Here is a 20,029-nt window from a genome sequence, read left to right as displayed (position 1 = left end):
ATCCATGCTGGCTGTTGCTTATTAATCCATCTCAACCACAAGAGCAGATTTAATGTCTCATCCCAAAAACAAATAGACTGGATATTGTTGGTGGAAGGAAAACACTTGATGAACCAAATGAATTGTTCTGTTAAGTTTTCTTATTAGTACACCAGATATTAGCAATAACTTTGTTTCCAACATTTGTTGGGAGGAGGTGAGAAACTAAAGCTGGAATTAACGTGCACACAAAGCAAAAATAAACCTGTACGAGACTCATGCCTCACACCTTTAGTACTCTCAATTATCTCTTGGGCTATACCACCACTTTTTTATTGAAGCACACCCAAAACTACTTTCCATGGGAGCAAAAGAGCTTGTAGAACTCCAGCCTAATTTAAGATTAAAAAGTGCTTCCCTCCTCCTCCCACCTTGGTATTGTTCAGCTTTAAACAGACACTCATTCACATCAACATTTCCAGTTCAGGACCGACTTCTTGGGTTACACATCCACAGCTCACCTTTGTCTGCATTACACCGCATGAATTGAAACATGAAACATAAAAAATGAAGTTTGCCTGAAGAGGTTCACCGAGACACTCGGGGCTAGAAATTCATTATAGCCCAGGAATGGGCGGTATCTTTAGAAAAGTTTGAGAATTAGCGCCAGGCGCTAATGCTTTAGACTGAATGCAAAATTAATTCTCACTGCTCAAAAAAGTGATTGGGGCGCTAAATCAAGTCTTAAAGGCTAATCAAGTCTTAAAGGCTTAGCTCAGTGGCGTTACACTCAAAGGGTAGACCAATATCGGGTGCAGTCTAATCTCAACTCATCATTGCCACAGGCTTTTTCCCTTAAAGGGGAGGTTCATTGATACTGCAGCACCTCATTCTCAGCATTGCTGGCTGTGCAGCTACCTCAGCAAGGTGAAGCACAACGAGAAGGAGCCAGATCCACCACAGTCGGGTGGTCAGGGTGATTGAATGCTTCAACAAATGCTACATACCACCATCTATACCACAAACTTCACACACTGCCCAAAAGACCACCAACAATCTCTACCCACCAACATTCACATATCTCGCCTTGCACACAATGACAGCTATTCAACTATGGCAGGCACAAGGGTCATTAGTTATTAGAATCTTTGGGCGCGATCTTGCCAGCCCTGGGGAGGCGGGACTGCTGGGAAAATGGCAGAATCTGGGGGCGGGTGCCCATCCCGCCTCCGTGCCATCTTGCCAGGAGGCGGGTAGCCGACCCGCGCCGGATCCCATCTCCTTGGTGGCGGGAAGGGGATTACAGTCACTTAACTGCCAGTTAACAGGCAGATAAGAGGATTAGCCCCATTTTACCCACACAAGTGCGGGCTTCCCGAAGGCTGTGAACCCCGCCAGGGTCAGCGAGGCGAGCAGTGGGTCTGCAGAAATCGGAGGGGTGCAAAAGTTCGCTGTGAAGGTAAGTGATGGGTGCAAGTGTGGAGAGGTAAGTGGAAAGTGATAGAAAATGTTTACTTACCTTTGTTTCTTCCTGCAGGCTTCAAATGTTGGGGATGCGGAGAGTCTTGCATCTCACCGGCAGAGATGACAGATGGCTACTGCATTCTCCAATGCAACAACCATCTCATTTCTGCTCACAAAAGAGTTTGATGAGTCTTGAATACAAGAACTCATCAAACAAGATAGAATGCCAGTGTTTGACAGCTTCACAGAGCTGTCAAACGATGACAAAAACATCATACACTGATGTTCTCTGTAACTGGCTTCCCATTAATTGGCCTGCTAAGTCCGCTGGGCAAGCTTAACAAGGTCAATCAATGGAAATTAGCGTGGGTTGGCATCAGTATTAATCACTCGCAGCTGTCAGGGCAGGTTAGTTTCAGTGGCTTCTTGTCACCAGGCGTCCCTTCTGGGAAGGGAATCGCAATGGCGTCAACCACCTGATGGAAAAGGCCCTTTAGCCATCTTTGTGTGGGGCGCCAGAGCGCGAGTGCTGCCATATTTAGGCGGGGCAGGGGTCCTTCTGCTTTGTTCATTGAGCAACGCTGCCATCTTTGTCTAGGGCACAGGTGTCACCATCTTTGTGCGGGGCGGGAGTTCTGCTTTATACAGCGCATACAGCTGCCACCTTTGTCTAGGGCCCTGGTGCCGCCATTCTCTCATCTGTATGACTTTCCTGCTCGTGCTTCGCCATTGGGTATTGGGCCCCTCCAACTGCTCCAGTTGTGCGCGGGACCTTACAGATCGTTGCGTGGCCGCGCACCCGCTCACCTTACTGGGAACATTGCTTAGGATATCATCCCTTAGTGTAGTACTGCACTGAAATGTCAGTAGACTATGAGTTTGAGTCCTGGAGTGAGGCTTGAAGCCACAGTGATTCTGACTCAGAGGTAAAAGTACTACCAAATGAGTCAAGCAGACACTCCGAATAGCATGAGTGTTTTTATTCAGCAACTGACCTGTCTGCTGCCTGTTTGCCTAAAGGTTTTGTTTGCAGTAATAGTCTGGGACAGAAAATTCAGGTGTACCTGAGCCTGGACAGGCACAGCACACTTCAGCAGTGCTGTTCCTGTCCAGCGACGGGCAGAAGAAGCATCACTCCTACAATTTCCCACAGCTACCATGCAACCAGGGCTCCAATACATCTAGTCTCTTCTGCTCCTAAGCCTTGGCCCACGTCCTCTAGCATTGTGTACTGTGTCAATGGTCTTGGCCAATTCCTTTCTGGCCTCTGTGCTGCATTGGTGGCTCACCTTGCTTTCTGCTACATTAGCAACTCAGGCTCACTGCCTCCCACATTTGTGCTCCTGAGGCCTCAGCAGTCAGTCTCCCTCCTATTTTCTATGTTCCTGATGCCCACGACCACCTGCTCCTTGTGCTCTCTCCAGCTCTCTATGATGCCCAGCCCGCTGTGTCCCATTCTCCTTGATGCATCATTCCTTCTCACCATCTCTTGTCCATCAGTAACCTGGCTGAAAATGTTTGTCTTCCTTAAGTGCTATGGCGTTTTTGGCTTCACAGCCCCAGAAATTCATTTGCTTTTTTTTTCTTTACATACACTGTATTTTATTTCTCTTTCATTAATTGTTTCTAATTCAAACAGGGAAAGTAAAATTAAATCCCAGTTGAGCATCCAGAAGTTGTGCTTCATGCACTGTTAGTCGTTGTGCTGTGTTCTTTGATGTGAACGAGTGCTGAACTTTTTCACTGGCATTGTTCATGTAGGACATAGGGTTATATTTTCTTCCATTCACTGGTTTGTCTGTATTATACTTGTATAGTCTTTTTGCTTACAGTGATTGGAGAAAATATACCTCATGGCCAGATGCTGCTGTTTTTATATTTAAATCTCGCTGTCAAGTGTGCACGAGGGTAGTTGTCAAAAGTTTTCAGAATCTTTTAATGTAATTTGTGTTGAATAGGATCAGTGCAACAGAAAAGGTTAAATAACATAAACAGGGATCATTAAAATATTTTTTTTAATCAATTTCCATTACTGGAATTTTTTTCAGCTTGGTGGATCAATAGAAACTGTTTTGGACCTAAAAAATCTTGCATTCTCCCTGTTCTTCCCAGGCCCTCAAGATGTGAGTGCAAAGGGTTGGTGATCACGCACATTTGTGTGATGTATGTGCTGTACACTACATGCATGCGTCATCATGCAGTGTGTGTGTGATGATGTCACTAAAGTGATGTGCATGCATCTTGGGACCTGCAAAGACCAGGGATCATTTGGAATTCTTGTCGTACTTGTTATTTTTTAAGCTGTATAACAATTTTTATTTTCCGATTGGATTAGTTTTTTTGACAATATAGACTTTTTCCAATAATAAAATGCAATCACAATTTACTGAGGGAAATGTTCATTTCAAAATCAAATTATTTGCTCTGCTGGCTATTAAAAAAAAAAAACTTCTACCTTGCTTCCTTTTGGAAATGCCATTGAGGCCCATAAAAGTGGTGTCCATGAACGTTTTTTATTCGTTCCTGGGATGTGGGCAGCGGTGGCAAGGCCAGCATTTATTGCCCATCTCTAATTGCCCTTGAGAAGGTGTTGGTGAGCCTCCTTCTTGAACTGCTGCAGTCCACGTGGTGAAGGTACTCCCATAGTGCTGTTGGGGAGGGAGTTCCAGGATTTTGATCCAGCGACTACGAAGGAACGGCGATATATTTCCAAGTCAGGATGGTGTGTGACTTGGAGGGGAACTTGGAGGTGATGGTGTTCCCATGCGCCTGCTGCCCTTGTCCTTTTAGATAGCAGAGGTTGCGGGTTTGGGAGGTGCTGGCGAAGAAGCCTTGGCGAGTTGCTGCAGTGCATCTTGTAGATGGTACACACTGCAGCCACGGTGCGCCAGTGGTGGAGAGAGTGAATGTTTAAAGTGGTGGATGGGGTGCCAATCAAGTGGGCTGCTTTGTCCTGGATGGTGTCAAGCTTCTTGAGTGTTGTTGGAGCTACACTCATCCAGGCAAGTGGAGAGTATTCCAGCACACTCCTTACTTGTGCCTTGTAGATGGTGGAAAGGCTTTGGGAAGTCAAGAGGTGAGACACTCACCACAGAATACTGAGCCTCTGACCTGCTCTTGTTGCCACAGTATTTATGTGGCTGGTCCAGTTAAGTTCCTGGTCAATTGTGACCCCCCCAGGATGTTGATGGGGGATTCGGCAGTGGTAATGCCGTTGAATGTCAAGGGGCGGTGGTTAGATGCTATCTTGTTGGAGACAGCCATAGCCTGGCACTTGTGTGGTTCGAATGTTACTTGCCACTTATCAGCCCAAACCTAAATGTCGTCCTGGTCTTGCTGCATGTGAACATAGACTGCTTCATTATCTGAGGAGTTGCGAATGGAACTGAACACTGCGCAATCATCATCAAACATCCCCACTTCTGACCTTATGATGGAGGGAAGGTCATTGATGAAGCAGCTGAAGATGGTTGGGCCTAGGATACTGCCCTGAGGCGATGTCCTAGATGATTGGCCTCCAACAACCACAACCATCTTCCTTTGTGCTAGGTATGACTCCAGCTAGTGGAGAGTCTTTCCCTGATTCCCATTGACTTCAGTTTTACTAGAGCTCCTTGATGCCACACTCAGTCAAATGCTGCCTTGATGTCAAGGGCAGTCACTCTCACCTCACCTCTGGAATTCAGCTCTTTTGTTCATGTTTGGAGCAAGGTTGCAATGAGGTCTGGAGCCGAGTGGTCCTGGCGGAACCCAAACTGGGTATCAGTGAGCAGGTTATTGGTGAGTAAGTGCTGCTTGATAGCACTTTCGACAGCACCTTCCATCACTTTGCTGATGATTGAGAGTAGACTGATGGGGCGGTAATTAGATTTATCCGTTTTTTTTGTGGACAGGACATACCTGGGTAGTTTTCCACATTGTCGGGTAGATGCCAGTGTTGTAGCTGTACTGGAATAGCTTGGCTAGAGACACGGCTAGTTCTGGAGCACAAGTCTTCAGCACAACAGCTGGGATATTATCGGGGCCCATAGCCTTTGCTGTATCCAGTGCGCTTAGCTGTTTCTTGATACCACGTGGAGTGAATCAAATTGGCTGAAGACTGGCTTCTGATGATGGGGACCTCAGGAGTTGGCCGATATGGATCATCTACTTGGCACTTCTGGCTGAAGATGGTTGCAAACACTTCAGCCTTGTGCAAATAATTGAGTTGTCATTTAGCTTCGTTGTACTTTCACATTGGTCTCACACTTGTTTTTTTGAGTTTTAGTGATGTTCCAAATAAAAGCTAATTTTTATAATTTTCTGCGAAATTACCTGCGTTTTTGGCCCCAGTTTTTAAAATTGTCTATAAAAACTGACTAATGAAGGGGTATATAAAAAGTTAGTGCACTGGAAGGTTTGATTTTGTATAGCTGATGCATTTAAGAGTTAAAAGAAAACTATAAATTGGTATAAATATTCTTTTAGTTACTTTGCAGGGAATAAGAATTGCCTATGAAAGCTGGTGGATTGTATGTCCTCATGGAAGGGAACATGCAACCTCGACCTGGTCTGGCCTACAAGTGACTCCAGCCCCACACTATATGGCTGACTCTTAATGTCCTCAGAGCAACTAAGGGTGGGCAAAAAATGCTGCATTGCCAGTGTAATCCATATCCCAAGAACAAATAAAAAAATATTTAAAAGAGGCATAAGGTCGTCGTTGTACGTGTCTTCACACTGTTCCCTTTGGGGAACTGTATGAAGTGGTGGAAGGATTTCTGGCCGCGATTAACGCTCCTTCCGTGACCGTAACCATCTTCGTACCAGCCATTAGGGTGGTTAGTCCTATGGCGGGAGGGTTTTACGGGCTCCCACAACCCATACGAGGGGTGGGGGGAGGCACCCACACCTATGGACGCAAGTATCCCGCTGGATGTCAACCTAGAATTTAGAGCCGGAGCTCCGACTCCAATTGCCGGGACTGTCTGGAGCGGGGTTCGAAACCCTACGTCTTCTGGCCCAGCGGTGGGGTTGCTACCGCTACGCCAAAGGCCCACTCCCAGGCATAAGGTAAACTGATCAGATGTCTTGCAGTTCATGCATGGCTCAGATGTGTATTTATATGGGTTGATTTACAAATCATACAGCATGTGACACTTTGCAAAAAATGTTTTGTAGTTAATAAGTGACCTTTTATGGCATTCAAACAGACCTAAACCAGTATACTAACCAAAATTTGTTCACTTAATTTGTATGCATTTATTTGTCATTTAAAGAAGCAATGGCCCCGTTATTTACTGGGGCGGGATTTCCAAGTATGGGGGGAGCAGTTCTGGTTGGGCCGAACGCTGTGGAGTTTAGACTCCGCAGCGTGCGTGCCTTTTTTAAACCGGATCCCCGCCCGGAAGCCAGTCTGATTAACAGGCTTGGCTCCCTGTCGGGCGGGGAATGCTGCAGCAGGGGGTGCAGCCCAGGAGCAGGTACGGTCGTGTTGCTGGGGTAGAGATCGGGGGGGCGGATACAGAGTGGGTTGGTGGGGTGGGGGGGTGGGTGATCGTGGGGAGTCAGTGAGAGATTGGGGCAGAGTTGGGGGGGGGAGTCAGTGATTGAGGAAGGGAGCGGGTCGGTGATATCGGGGTGCGGGGGGGGGATCCGCTCGCGGGGAGGGAAGCAGGTTAGCTTGGGAGTCTGGGAGGAAGCACTCCTGCTCCCCCTGGCCCACAAGCAGTGCTGGAAAGGCACCTACCTCTTCCACGCTACAGTCCTCGCCTTCCTTTAGCTGCCGAGTTAATTTTAAAATGGAGATAAAATCTAAGGCACGCAGCCACATTAAAATATTTAAATGACCAACCTGTCTCCTGGGAGTGGATTGGTTGCCCGTCGCATCCCCCCACCCCCTGTCCCGCCTCTGTTAGAACCGGAAGTGGGTGGGTTCGAGCCGGGTTCAGGTTGGGTTTGAGATTTAAAAATTTTTTACATCCCACCTGACCCAAACCCACCCGTTTTTGGGGGTTAAAATTCCCATCAATGTCTTTGGCTTATTTAGCACATTAGTATCAGTGAATGAGAAAAATCAGTTAAGCCAATGTGCTTTAATGTTCTGCCACTACGCTTCTTACATGATACTATTATATTTCTTTTATATTTGTGAATTTCTTTCAGTGAAATTATATGCATTTCTAATGTGCTAAATATGCCCCTTTTAGACTGTGGGTTGCATTTGGCAGCAATGGAGAATTGCAAACGTAACTTTAATGCTATTGCATACGTGAATTTCACGTGCAGTTAGTGCAGTCAAATTTGCAACTTCTTCAATGTCAAGGGAAGGTCCGTCCAAGTCAGCACTACTGAAAGCACATTGCTAGCTTGTGTGAGTAGGCTGATAACTGTGGCCAGACTCCCAAATGGTCAACGAACCTCTGTGTCACGGGTGTGGTTGCTACCAGCAGCAATTCCAGTTGGAAGCGATGTAGGAAAACTAGCTCCAATAATGGCATTGTTGGACTATTTGTACTATACGAATGCAGCATTCTTGCTGTCAGAAGCATCCACATAGTATAAATGAGACATGAATTCACCACCTAATTGCTCCTAGCACAACCACTCTTAGCAGTAGACACGTAAAATCAGCAGGTTTTCACCCTAGTGTTATATAGCTCAAGGTGCTCTTTCCAGACACAATTCAAGTGGGCAAAGTACAAATCCTTGTGTCAACGCTAAGAAACATTAACTAAAAAGCTAAAACTGAGACTGAAACGGCAGCTGAGAAAGGTGAATGATTCCAGACTGCATGTTGTGTTTCTATAATCTTTATGACTTATTCATGCATCCTCTTGACAGCCAAAACTTGCTATCTTTGAAGAGTAGACTGTTACTTACAATGTTTAATTATCACAAATGGGTTTAGACATTGAGAAACCAATTATACTCTCAAAATTATGAATTCTATTTTCATAGTGCTTTTTACGTGTTTTTATTTTTAACTTTCAAATTGGCTCACAGAAAATAAAAGTTAATTGATGCCTTTCTGCTTTATGTATTCATTCACTTTGAGGAAATCAATGGGAGGAGGGTGTAAAAAGACTATATTGAATGAACCCAATAGAGTGATCGCTCACTGACATACACACAGTTAAAGGACACTTTCAGGCACTTTAGAAATAATTAAAATTTGAGACTGTAATAACTAATCTAAATTAACTGGAATACATAAAATTTGTATCTACAATTAAGTACAAAAGAGTAATTGAGTGTCAGTTGTTTTCACAAGCGTTTAATGAAATCATTGCAAGTATGTATTGAAAAAGTGAATGCAAGGGTGAAAATGAACAAAACACAGATTTGAAAAGAGTTTTAAATCCACAGTAGAGCTGCGTAGAAAATTCAGAAATTACAGATCCAAAGCCAGTTACCATAATTGAGGCACAGTTATATGATTGCTAAAGATGGATTAGTGGAGTTGTCCCAGTCACATAGTTGCTATAAAAAGAGCAATTCACGGGGCTTCCAGTGTAGTTTTTATAGCTCATAGGCACAAACAAATATTGGCATGGCTGAATTAATAATTTTAAAATCTATATTAAAATGTGGAGCAGGTGCACTGGAAAGTGGGCAGAATATATGGGTTAGGCTTGGAGACCCCAGTGAGTTACTGCCATTGTAGGAGTCTACGTACTCCTAGCAAAAAATATTGAACTCTGAGAGGTTCAACAGAAAAGGTTTAATTGTTGAGGCTGCATGTTGAACACAAAATGGAGTCAGAGCCTACACCAAGTCCAACTGCCTTTCATCAGTCCACAGCTTCGACTGCTCCTCCCCCGCTCTGGGCTTAACTATGTTGCAGATCGAGTTTCTTAAAGGTGTGATCCTTCTTAAAGGCATGACGCCTGATTTATAGTCTACGGACCGAAAAGCGGATTGTGTCCTTTCTGTGATCGGTACGCCACACAGCTCCCCCCAGAATCCGCTAGTAGGGAGTGTACGAACCGGCGTGGCGGCTTGATGGCACGGCCGGAACGGCTCTTGGCGGTTGGTGTCGGGAGCGGGGCGGTCGGACACGTCGGGCTCTTAGGCGGTCTGCCCCGCGGTGGGGGTTGGCCCACTTGAACGGGTTCGTCGGGCTCTAGGTGCGCCAGCTTGAGCCAGTCGACCGACACCTTGTCAGTTCTGCCGCCCACTTCGAGGAGGAAGAACTTGTTCCCCGTCTGGAGTACCTTGTAGGGTCCGTCGTATGGGGGCCGTAGAGGTCCTCGGTGGGCGTCATGGCGCACGAAAACAAATTTGGCCATGTGCAGGCTAGGTGGTACGCGGGTTGCTGGTTCGCCGTGCCGGTGGGTACCAGAGCGAACTGTTGTGCTCGGTTGGCGAAAGCGCGGCGTTGCTGGTCAGCTGACCAGGGGGTCGTGGCGGTGGGCAGGAACTCTCCGGGTACGCGCAGCGGCTGGCCGTACACGAGTTCCGCCGCCGAGGCTTGCAGGTCTTCCTTGACCACGGAGCGTAGGCCAAGTAGCACCCACGGGAGGCGGTCGATCCAAGCCTCATCCTCGAGGCTGGCACGGAGGGACGCCTTCATGGACCTGTGGAATCGCTCGCACAGTCCGTTGGCTTTGGGGTGGTAAGCCGTGGTGCGGTGATTGGCCACCCCGAGGTTTCGGGCGATGGCGGCCCACAGATCAGAGGTGAACCGCGGGCCTCTATCCGACGTCATGTCGGAGGGGACACCGAACCGAGCGACCCAGGTACCGATGAACGCCCTCGCGATGTCGGCGGTGGTGGTGGATGTCAGTGGAATGGCCTCGGGCCAGCGGGTGGTACGGTCCACGATTGTCAGCAGGTGCGTGTGACCTTGTGATGGCGGCAGGGGGCCGACGAGGTCGATGTGGATGTGGTCAAACCTTCTTTCTGGCACAGTGAACTCCTCGAGTGGGGCTTTGACGTGCTGGTGGATTTTGGCACGCTGGCAAGCTATGCAGGATCTGGACCAGACGCGCACATCTTTGCGCAGGCCGCGCCAGACAAATCGGTTGGCCACCAGTCTAATGGACGCGCGGGTGCCGGGGTGTGAGAGGCCGTGGACGATGTCGAACACCCGTTTTCGCCAGGACGCCGGGACTACGGGGCGGGGTTGCGCCAAGGAGTTGTCGCATTTGACTGTGATGGCGGACGGGCCGCAGGCGACGTCGGTCAGTCGCAGCCCTGGGAGGGTTGTGGGCGCGGAGAGCAGATCGGGGTCGGTGCGTTGCTCCGCTGCCAGTTGAGCATAGTCCACTGCCAGGTGGGCACCGTGGACGGCGGGGCGGGATAGGCAGTCGGCCACCACGTTGTCTCGACCGGAGACGTGCCGGATGTCCGTGGTGAATTCGGACACCGCGGCGAGCTGGCGTTGTTGCCTGGCTGACCACAGGTCCGCAGATTTTGCCATCGCGAATGTCAGGGGTTTGTGGTCGACAAACGCGGTGAAGGGGCGGCCCTCCAGAAGAAATCTAAAATGGCGGACTGCCAGGTACAGTGCGAGGAGCTCGCGGTCAAAGGCGCTGTATTTGACCTCCGGGGGGCGCAGTTGGCGGCTGAAAAAGGCCAGCGGTTGCCAGGCCCCGTCGACCCACTGTTCGTACACAGCGCTGACCGTGTGGTCGGAGGCGTCCGTGGTGAGGGCCACCCTGGCGTTGGGCTGTGGGTGAGCGAGCATGGTGGCGTCGGCGAGCGCCTTTTTGGTCGAGTCGAAAGCGGTCAACATGTCCGCCGAGCACTCGAGCACCATTCTGTCTTTCTTACCCCAGAGGGCTTCGTATAGGGGCCGCATGAGGGAGGCCGCTCCGGGAATGAAGTGGTTGTAAAAGTTGATCATCCCCAAGAACTCCTGGAGGCCTTTGATGGTGGTAGGCCAGGGGAACTGCTGGACAGCTTGCACCTTGGCGGGCAGGGGAATGGCTCCGTCCTGCGTGATGTGGTGGCCGAGGAATTCGATCCTGCTGAGGCCGAATTGGCACTTGGCTGGGCTGATGATGAGCCCGTGCTCACTGAGCCGCTGGAACAGGGTGCGGAGGTGCTCGATGTGTTCCTGCTTGGAGGAACTAGCTACCAGGATGTCATCCAGGTAGACAAAGAGGAACTTCAGGTCCCGGAGGACCGAGTCCATGAGCCGCTGGAAGGCCTGGGCCGCGTTTTTGAGGCCGAAGGGCATTCGGAGGAACTCGAATAGCCCAAAAGGGGTGATTATGGCCGTCTTGGGAACGTCCGTGGGGTGGACTGGCACCTGATGGTAACCGCGCACCAGGTCGACTTTGGAGAAGACTGAGCGGCCGGCCAGTCTAGCCGAGAAGTCTTGAATGTGCGGTATGGGGTACCAATCCGGCATGGTGGCGTCGTTTAGGCGCCGGTAGTCCCTGCAGGGGCGCCATCCCCCGTCGGGTTTGGTGACGATGTGGAGTGGGGAGGCCATGGGGCTGTTGGAGCGGCGGATGATGCTGAGCTGTTCCATTGTGGCGAACTCGGCCTGCGCGATCTCCAGCTTGGCTGGGTCCAGCCTGCGGGCGTGGGCATACACCGGTGGGCCTGTGGTGGGGATGAAGTGTTTTACCCCGTGCTTAGCAACTTTCGTGGAGAAGGTCGGGTTGGTGAGGGCTGGGAACTCAGCCAGGAGTGCTGAGTAGCCGTCCGTTGAGCGGGCGCGGCACTGCCACGCCATTTCGGCGGGTTGGGGGGGGGGCCATGGCGCCCGGGATAGGTGACATGGTGTTCATGTCCACGAGGCGGCGCCGAGGCATGTCGACCAACAGGCCGTGGGCGCACAGGAAATCCGCACCGAGGAGCGGGGAGAGCCCCTTGGCGGTGATAAACTCCCAGTGGTAGCGGCGGCCTGCGAGGTCGATGGTGACGGTGCGGGTGCCAGATGTCGGTGCCGTTGGCGGCAGCCAGCGCAGGCCCGCGGCCGCCTCGCTGGATCTCGAGGGCAGACGCGGGGATGATGATGCGCTGCGCGCCCGTGTCGCATAGGAAACGGCGTCCGGAGGCGCTGTCCGTAACGTACAGCAGCGCGCCTGCTTGCCCCACGGCCATCGTGTAGGCCGGTGTGGGGCGGTTGGAAACGTGCAGGGATGGCTGCAGCGGCGTGCCCGTGCGCCGAACCGGGTATGGAAGTAGCAGTAGCCCTGGGTTGGAGGGCTTGGGGGCCTGGGGGGCCTCGTGGCCGAGCTGTGTGGCCACGCAATAGAGGGTGGAGCGCGCGCCGACGCTGCGGAGGCCAGGTCGGGGGTGACGGCGTGGTTGGAGCCGGCGGACAGGAGCTTGTCGGCCAGGGCCTCGAGGTCCGTGAGGCTGGACGCCACGATCGCCGGGCGGATGCTGGGAGGTAGTTGGCGGATAAAGAGCGTGCGGAAGAGGGAGCCAGGCGGTTTCTCGTCGGTCAGAGCAAGCATGTGTGAGAGCAAGTCTGACGGCGTGGAGTCACCGAGGCCCGGGAGGTCAAGGAAGTGGCAGTTGCGCAAAAATTGGGAGGCTGTGAATTTTTTAAGGAGCGCGGCCTTGAGATGTGTGTACTTGCCTTCCTCCGGAGGGTTTTGTAGTGTTGTCCAGACTTTTGTGATTGTGGAGCTGCCCAGGGAGGCGAGGAGGTAGTCGTACATCGTTGCGTCGGCGGTGATGCCGCGGAGTCGGAATTGCGATTCGGCTTGAAGGAACCAGGTGGTGGCTAGGTTCTCCCAGAACTCCGGCAGCTGCGCAGAAACTGCGTTTGTGTCAGCCATGGTTACGCTTAGGAGTCGTCCTGAGCGTCAGGGTCACCAATGTAGGAGTCTATGTACTCCTAGCAAAAAATACTGAACTCGGAGAGGTTCAACAGAAAAGGTTTAATTGTTGAGGCTGCATGTTGAACACAAAATGGAGTCAGAGCCTACACCAAGTTCGACTGCCTTTCATCAGTCCACAGCTTCGGCTGCTCCTCCCCCGCTCTGGGCTTAACTATGTTGCAGATCGAGTTTCTTAAAGGTGTGATCCTTCTTAAAGGCATGACGCCTGATTTATAGTCTACGGACCGAAAAGCGGATTGTGTCCTTTCTGTGATCGGTACGCCACACCATAATCAAAATTTACATCAGTGTGAAGCTGGCTTCTGACAGAGCCAGCTTACTTTGGTACCCGTGACGTAGAATGGCTGTTTGAGACCACACAGGTCAGAATGCAGCTGATTTCAGCACTGGTTACTTGTGCCAGTATCACCAGAGTACGAGAGACTGTTCAGAATGTGAAACAGCGGGATTAGGATAATTTATGGACTTTTTTTAAGTTGACATGTATTTGAACTTTAAAGAAAACACACTATTACAAATCAGGGCCTATCTTGCATACCTTCTCAAGTTCAGTGACGTCAGTCACTCACTTAAATGATCTAAGCATCTTGTTCAGTGGGCGTTGACTCACACTGCCCTTTACCTACTTGTATGATAGCATAACTTGGGAATGTAACAATAATACCCTCTTGTGATCTGGATACTAGTGTCTTTTGCACACATATCTCTTCAATCTCGCTGAAGGCAGACTTGAGCTAAACTAGGTGAGGCAGTGCTTTGTTTGAATTATTAAGCTGTTTTATTCCACAGTTATGGTGAATGTACAGGGCAGTAATTATGATCAGATTTACTTAATTCAATCGATATAACTTGCCGTTGCATAATAATATACAAAATAATGAATGCATAATACTTTCCCACATTGGTGAGGCTTCTTACTTAACCTAAACAGAATAATTCCTCAGCATCCTGTCCTACTGCCCAGAGCAGAACCGCTATCACTGCAGTCCCATGTCTTTTGCTGCCTGTGCAGCTTCCTGGTTCCAAAAGTCCAATTGTCCTATTGGTATCCGTGCACCGATTTTCAAAAGTCCCTCTCACTATACAAAAAAGCTTGTCCCTCTTGCCGACCAACAGAGGTCGAAAGGTTTTCCAACACAATAGTTAGAGATAGCTTTTGAAATACCCAGACAAACTCATGAAACGCTTATTGTTTGGTTTCTGGGAGAAGCAACTGCTGATCAACATGTTCACCACATTTCATCTAGGTGTGTCTTGAGAATATACATTGCTTTTAAAACCCCCAGCACAACTCTCTTTCTAAATCTTTTCTGTGCAACAAGTGGTCAAAAATTGAGAAATGTGATGTAGATTTAAAAGGAAAAATTGCCAATATTACCATAAATGTTTGTTGGTGTAACCGCCTGAATTGTTAACTGGGTAAGAAAGTTGGACAAATTGACGAGAAAGACAGGAAATTATTAGCACTTCAGAGGAAACCAGAGATGTAAAATTGATGATGTTTCTTCCAGTTATCTTAACTCAATGATGCCTCCAGATGGCACCAAAAGATCTAACCTTCAGAAGTTAGCCTAATTGTAATTTTCAAAATGTAAATCTTTTTATGAAGTATGCATGACCAAAAACTTGGTGAAAGAGGTAGGTTTTAAGAAGCGATTTAAAGGAAGAGAGAGAGGTGGAAAGGTTTAGGGAGGGAATTCCAGAGCTTTAGGGCCTTGGCAGCTGAAAGCACGGCCGCCAATGGTAGAGTGAAGAAAATCGGGGATGCACAAGAGGCAAGAATTGGAGGAGCGCAGAGATCTTGGAGGGTTGTAGGGCTGGAAGAAATGAGAGATAAGGAGGAGCAAGGCCATGGAGGGATTTGAAAACAGGGATGAGAATTTTAAAATTGAAGTGTTGCCAGACCGAGAACCAATGTAGGTCAGCGAGCACAGTGGTGATGGGTGAGCAGAATTGGTGCAAGTTAAGATACGGACAGCAGAGTATTTTGGATGAGCTCAGGTTTACCTGTGTAAATTGCATTTAAACTGTAGCCATTTCAGTGGAGAGGTGTCCTGGGGTTTATGGTATAAAATGAATATGCAACAGGGTCATGCTGAATAAAATAAATGTTCAGTTTGAGGCCTAGTGTATAACCCACAAGTAACAGTACCTTATATGGGATTTGTAAGTAAATCATGAGTTCAATATTGGCAGTTTTGATTCCTCCTCCAGCATAATCCTCCATTTAGTTTACATTTTGCATCTCCTCACTTGCCATTTTTAAAAAATTCTATTCATAATTATTGACTGGGTTAAAAAGCTGTTCATATGGCTTCCCCAATGTTCTAATTGGTAAAGGTGTAATAATAAGGCATACAGACCAGATGGTCCAAGGATTTCCACTTGCGCCAACCACAAACTCTGCTACTGTTGCTACACTTTCTGTGCAGTGTAACAGCGGTGGGGGAAGTTGTCCAGTTTAACTGTGAACAGCAGCCATACAGTTCTAGATTCACAAGATAATTACAGACTGGGGTGTTAACCATTCAGAAAGACCCTATAGCCCCCCCTCCCCCTCATCCACCCCGCTCCCCCACCCTAATATTCCGGATTCATCTCTTCCATTCTGAACGACATACTTGCATTCTGTCCTTCCAAATTTGGGATCTGTCTGGCAGAAGCATTTTGAGCTGTGTAACACTGGGGTACAGTACTGGTGGGTACAGGTCTGCCATATTCTTTGGTTACAAATGGCTGGTGTTTTGTAACAAATCACAGTTTTTCACACATTTGGGGCATTAGCAATGTACATTTTAAATAGAGCCATACAGTTAAAAAAACTGTTAAAATACCAGAACAACACTGAGACGAGGATGTTTTGCATTCCATTGAATGCTCCCTTCTAATTCTTTGTGATGTGTGACAGCATCTGATTTTTTTTAATTCACCTTCCTCCCTATGGGGGAAGTGCTAGTCTCCCCTGACAACTTGGCCAAGGTTGGAAACGCCCTCCCCCCTGGCACCCTAGTAAATGCTCTGTTTTATCTACAGTTACAAGTACAAGACCAGCTGGCAACAGCCAGCTATTGTTTAATTGTTAATTGTCTCAGAATTCACAAAAGCTGCATGGTGAAATAAAGTGATCATTGTTAACAAAGACAAGGTGAATTCTTCTTGTGTCTAAATATGTTTGTTGGCTTCTGCTCAACACAGGTACCATTATCCAGCTCCTAAATTATTTTATGTCCAGCTGCTTGTGGGGAATACAGAATTTATTGGAGAAGGACGGACCCGTCAAGCTGCTAGACACAATGCTGCTATGAAAGCCCTTCAAGCTCTTCGTGATGAGCCTATTCCAGAAAAGGCACCTCAGGTAAATATTTTTCAATCAGTCGGAAGTAAATCTCTATTATCTGCATTAGTTTCATAACTTAGCCTCTCTTAAAGTGTTCAAGATTTAACCGTGTGTCCTCTAGCAATATGTTTCTACCACAGAACTTTTCTTCAATTTTTCCTCACCTTTTGTACTGAAGGTGTTGATTCTTACTGGGGTAAGTTCAATGAGTGTGGGCAGCTCTCCGGTACATCGCTGAAGTGGCCATTGTGTAGGCTTTTCACAGCTGAACCCAGTCCTGTTTTTGATAGAGATCAGGAGCAGAAAACCTGGCAAATATTTTCTTTTTGTCGCCCAGGGGTGCTGAGACCCATGCTCCAACTGCCGCCTTACATGAGATCAGTTAATTCAACACAAAACTGATTTCGATAGCGTAGTTCTAATCCAGGCATTGCCTTTGCCCATTACACCATTGGGGGAAGCTACACAATGATCTTTAATGTCATTGAGAAGTTTTGTTTGGAGGAAAATAAAAAGTGGACTATCTGAAAGATAAATAAATATGTTCTAATTTTTTTTTGCATATCAACTTAGTTTTATTGTGTAAATATATTTTACTACTGTCTCTCTTAACTTTTCCTGAACCAATCACTGATATATATCAAGAAAAATGGGTGACATATTCCCAGGATCAAGTGCTGCTCTGTAACTGCTTCCTAACGGGTGCGTGGAAATGGCACTAGGCTGAATGCCATTTCATTGTAGGGAAGCATCAAGCTATTGATTGGCTTCTTCCCCTGACAGCAAGGCTGAGGGCAGAATCACATTGGGTGAGGAATTAAAGGTAAATCAACCCCTCTTAACAAAGTAGATAATAGCATGCATCCCAGAGAGGCTAACCTGCACTTAAGCCATCTGGGCTTGAGTTAATGGGGTGGGTCCCTTGGGTAGAGAGTTCATGATGAGACAAACAGAAACTCTACCTGGGTGCATTTCTTGATGCTTGTTTTGGAGATGTTTTAGCAGCAGCAACAACAACAACTTATATTTATATAGCACCTTTAATGTAGTAAAACGTCCCAAGGCGCTTCACAGGAGCGTTATAATACAAAATTTGACACCGAGCCTCATAAAGAGAAATTAGGGCAAATGATCAAAAGCTTGGTCAAAGAGGTAGGTTTTAAGGAACGTCTTAAAGGCGGAAAGAGAGGTGGAGAGTTTTTAGGGAGGGAATTCCAGAGCTTAGAGCCTTGGCAGCTGAAGGCACAGCCACCAATGGTTGAACAATTAAAATCAGGGATGCTCAAGAGGCCAGAATTAGAGGAGCGCAGATAACCATAGTGGCGAGTTTCTCTGTATGTCAGACATTCAGCTGGCCAAGAGAAGAGTGGAGAGCATGGACTGAGACATATGATGCAGAAGATTCCTTAACAAGGGTGGGGTGAAACTGTGGAGGAGGTTTGGAGCAAAGGGAATCAATGGAGCTTGATGAAAACTGGCGAGTATGGAAATCTTTGGGGTCACAGAATTTTGGACTGGATAGAATTTTGGTTGAGATAGGGCTATAAGTCAGAGCTGAACAGGATGGCTTTCATTTTGCTGATGTTGAGGTGTAGTATATCTCAATTCACTCAGGACTTGATGTCGGATAAGTAATCAGATAGCATAGCAGCAACCCCGGAGTCAGTGATGCTGGCGGAGAGGCAAAGTTGGGCATCATCAGCATTCATTTGGAAACTGGCCCAGTGCTTGTAAATGATCCAACAACAACAACTTGTATTTATACAGTGCCTTTAACGTAGTAAAACATCCCAAGGTGCTGCACAGGAGTATTTTAAGGCAAAAAATGTGACACCAATCCACATAAGGATAAATTAGGGCAGATGACCAAAAGCTTGGTCAAAGAGGTAGGTTTTAAGGAGCGTCTTAAAGGAGGCAAGAGAGTTAGCGAGGCGGTCAGGTTTAGGCAGGGAATTCCAGAGCTTAAGGCCCAGGCAACAGAAGGCATGGCCACCAAAGGTTGAGCGATTATAATCAGGGATGCTCAAGAGGGCAGAATTAGAGGAGCGCAGATATCTCTGGGGGGTTGTGGGGCTGAAGGAGATTACAGAGATAGGAAGGGGTGAGGCCATGGAGGGATTTGAAAACAAGGATGAGAATTTTGAAATCGAGACGCTGCTTAACCGGGAGCCAATGTAGGCCAGCGAGCACAGGGGTGATGGGTGATCGGGACTTGGTGCGAGTTAGGACACGGGTAGCCAGGAGTGTGTTGGAATAGCCAAGTCTAGAGGTAACAAAGGCATGGATGAGGGTTTCAGCAGCGGATGAGCTGAGGCAAGGACAGAGACGGGTGATGCTACGGAGGTGGAAGTCGACGGTCTTTGTAATGCTGCGGATATGTGGTCGGAAGCTCATTTCAGGGTCAAATATGACACCAAGGTTGCGAACAGTGTCATTCAGCCTCAGACCGATGTTAGGGAGAGGGATGGAGTCAGTGGCTCGGGAACGGGGTTTGTGGTGGGGACCGAAAACAATGGCTTCAGTCTTCCCAATATTTAATTGATCCCTTCAGGTATCTATATGTATAAAAGGATATGTCTCTCTGTCTGTCTCTCTGTCTCTCTCTCTCTGTCTGTCTCTCTGTCTGTCTCTCTGTCTCTCTCTCTCTGTCTGTCTCTCTGTCTGTCTCTCTTTCTGTCTCTCTGGCCGGCTATACAATCAAAAGTTATAGAGCGTACCTACGCATATGTTATATCAAAAGAAAGCTCATCATTAGGGGACTCTTGTAGGCGTATTTACTTTTTGCTCCGACAAAAATTGTGCCGACGGTCGGACAAAAATTGTGCCGACGGTATCCAAAAAACGTTCAAAATTCCTCTCATTATCTGCTCATTTGCATCGAGTGGGGGCGGGTTCATTGTGTGTGCGGGCGGGCCATCCTGCAGTTGTGACGTGATGATTGACCAATCCTACAGTTCAGTGACCTGACGGTTGACCTATCGGTGCGTGTGTGGGCGGGCCTTATCATTCTGAACCGAGGTGAGTCGCCGCCATCTTGATTCCAAACTTTTCCTTTCTTTTTCCCACTTTCTGCGTGTTTCTTTTCAAATCTACATTTCCAGCAAAAAAAAAAGTTGCTTTTAAAACACACATTGTTTTTAAAAAAAGTTAATTAATTTGTAAATCTTTTCTCTAACCTCTATAATTCTCCTACCTTTCACCGTTTTTCCAGGCCCGGGGCCTAGGCTTCTCCAACTGCCAGCAGTGCAACTCTAGACCCAGGCTCCCGGCCTAGACAGAGACAAACACTGGCAGAGGGGAGAGGGTGTGTTGCCTCAGCTCCATTCCCGGGGTCAGTAGGTGGGGAGGCTTCATAAGCAACTGGGGTAGGTCGCAAGCCCCGAATAATAATCTGAAGATCCTGTGTTTGCAGCTGAGGAAATTTCTTCTGCTGACAGCCCCAGGTTAACGGGAGCCATCT

The 20,029-nt window shown here is 48.0% G+C and overlaps 1 protein-coding gene across 6 annotated transcripts in view; it reads left to right on the top strand.

The window, feature by feature from the left end:
• The window catches only part of LOC147114985 (double-stranded RNA-binding protein Staufen homolog 2-like), a 236,863-nt gene that overhangs the window by 191,922 nt on the left and 24,912 nt on the right, over positions 1–20,029 (top strand). For all 6 annotated transcript variants that reach the window (XM_085993166.1, XM_085993162.1, XM_085993168.1 and 3 more), the window contains one exon: positions 16,428–16,587. In XM_085993166.1, the coding sequence (XP_085849292.1) occupies positions 16,428–16,587 (160 nt within the window). The remainder of the gene's footprint in view (positions 1–16,427; positions 16,588–20,029) is intronic.

The sequence above is a fragment of the Somniosus microcephalus genome, chromosome 7, assembly GCF_052327205.1.
Source record: "Somniosus microcephalus isolate GS21.2 chromosome 7, FLI_Smic_1.0, whole genome shotgun sequence".
In the NCBI taxonomy this organism is placed as follows: Eukaryota; Metazoa; Chordata; class Chondrichthyes; order Squaliformes; family Somniosidae; genus Somniosus; species Somniosus microcephalus.
Note: the sequence above shows the minus strand (reverse complement) of the source record. Positions and strands in the feature narration are given on the sequence as shown.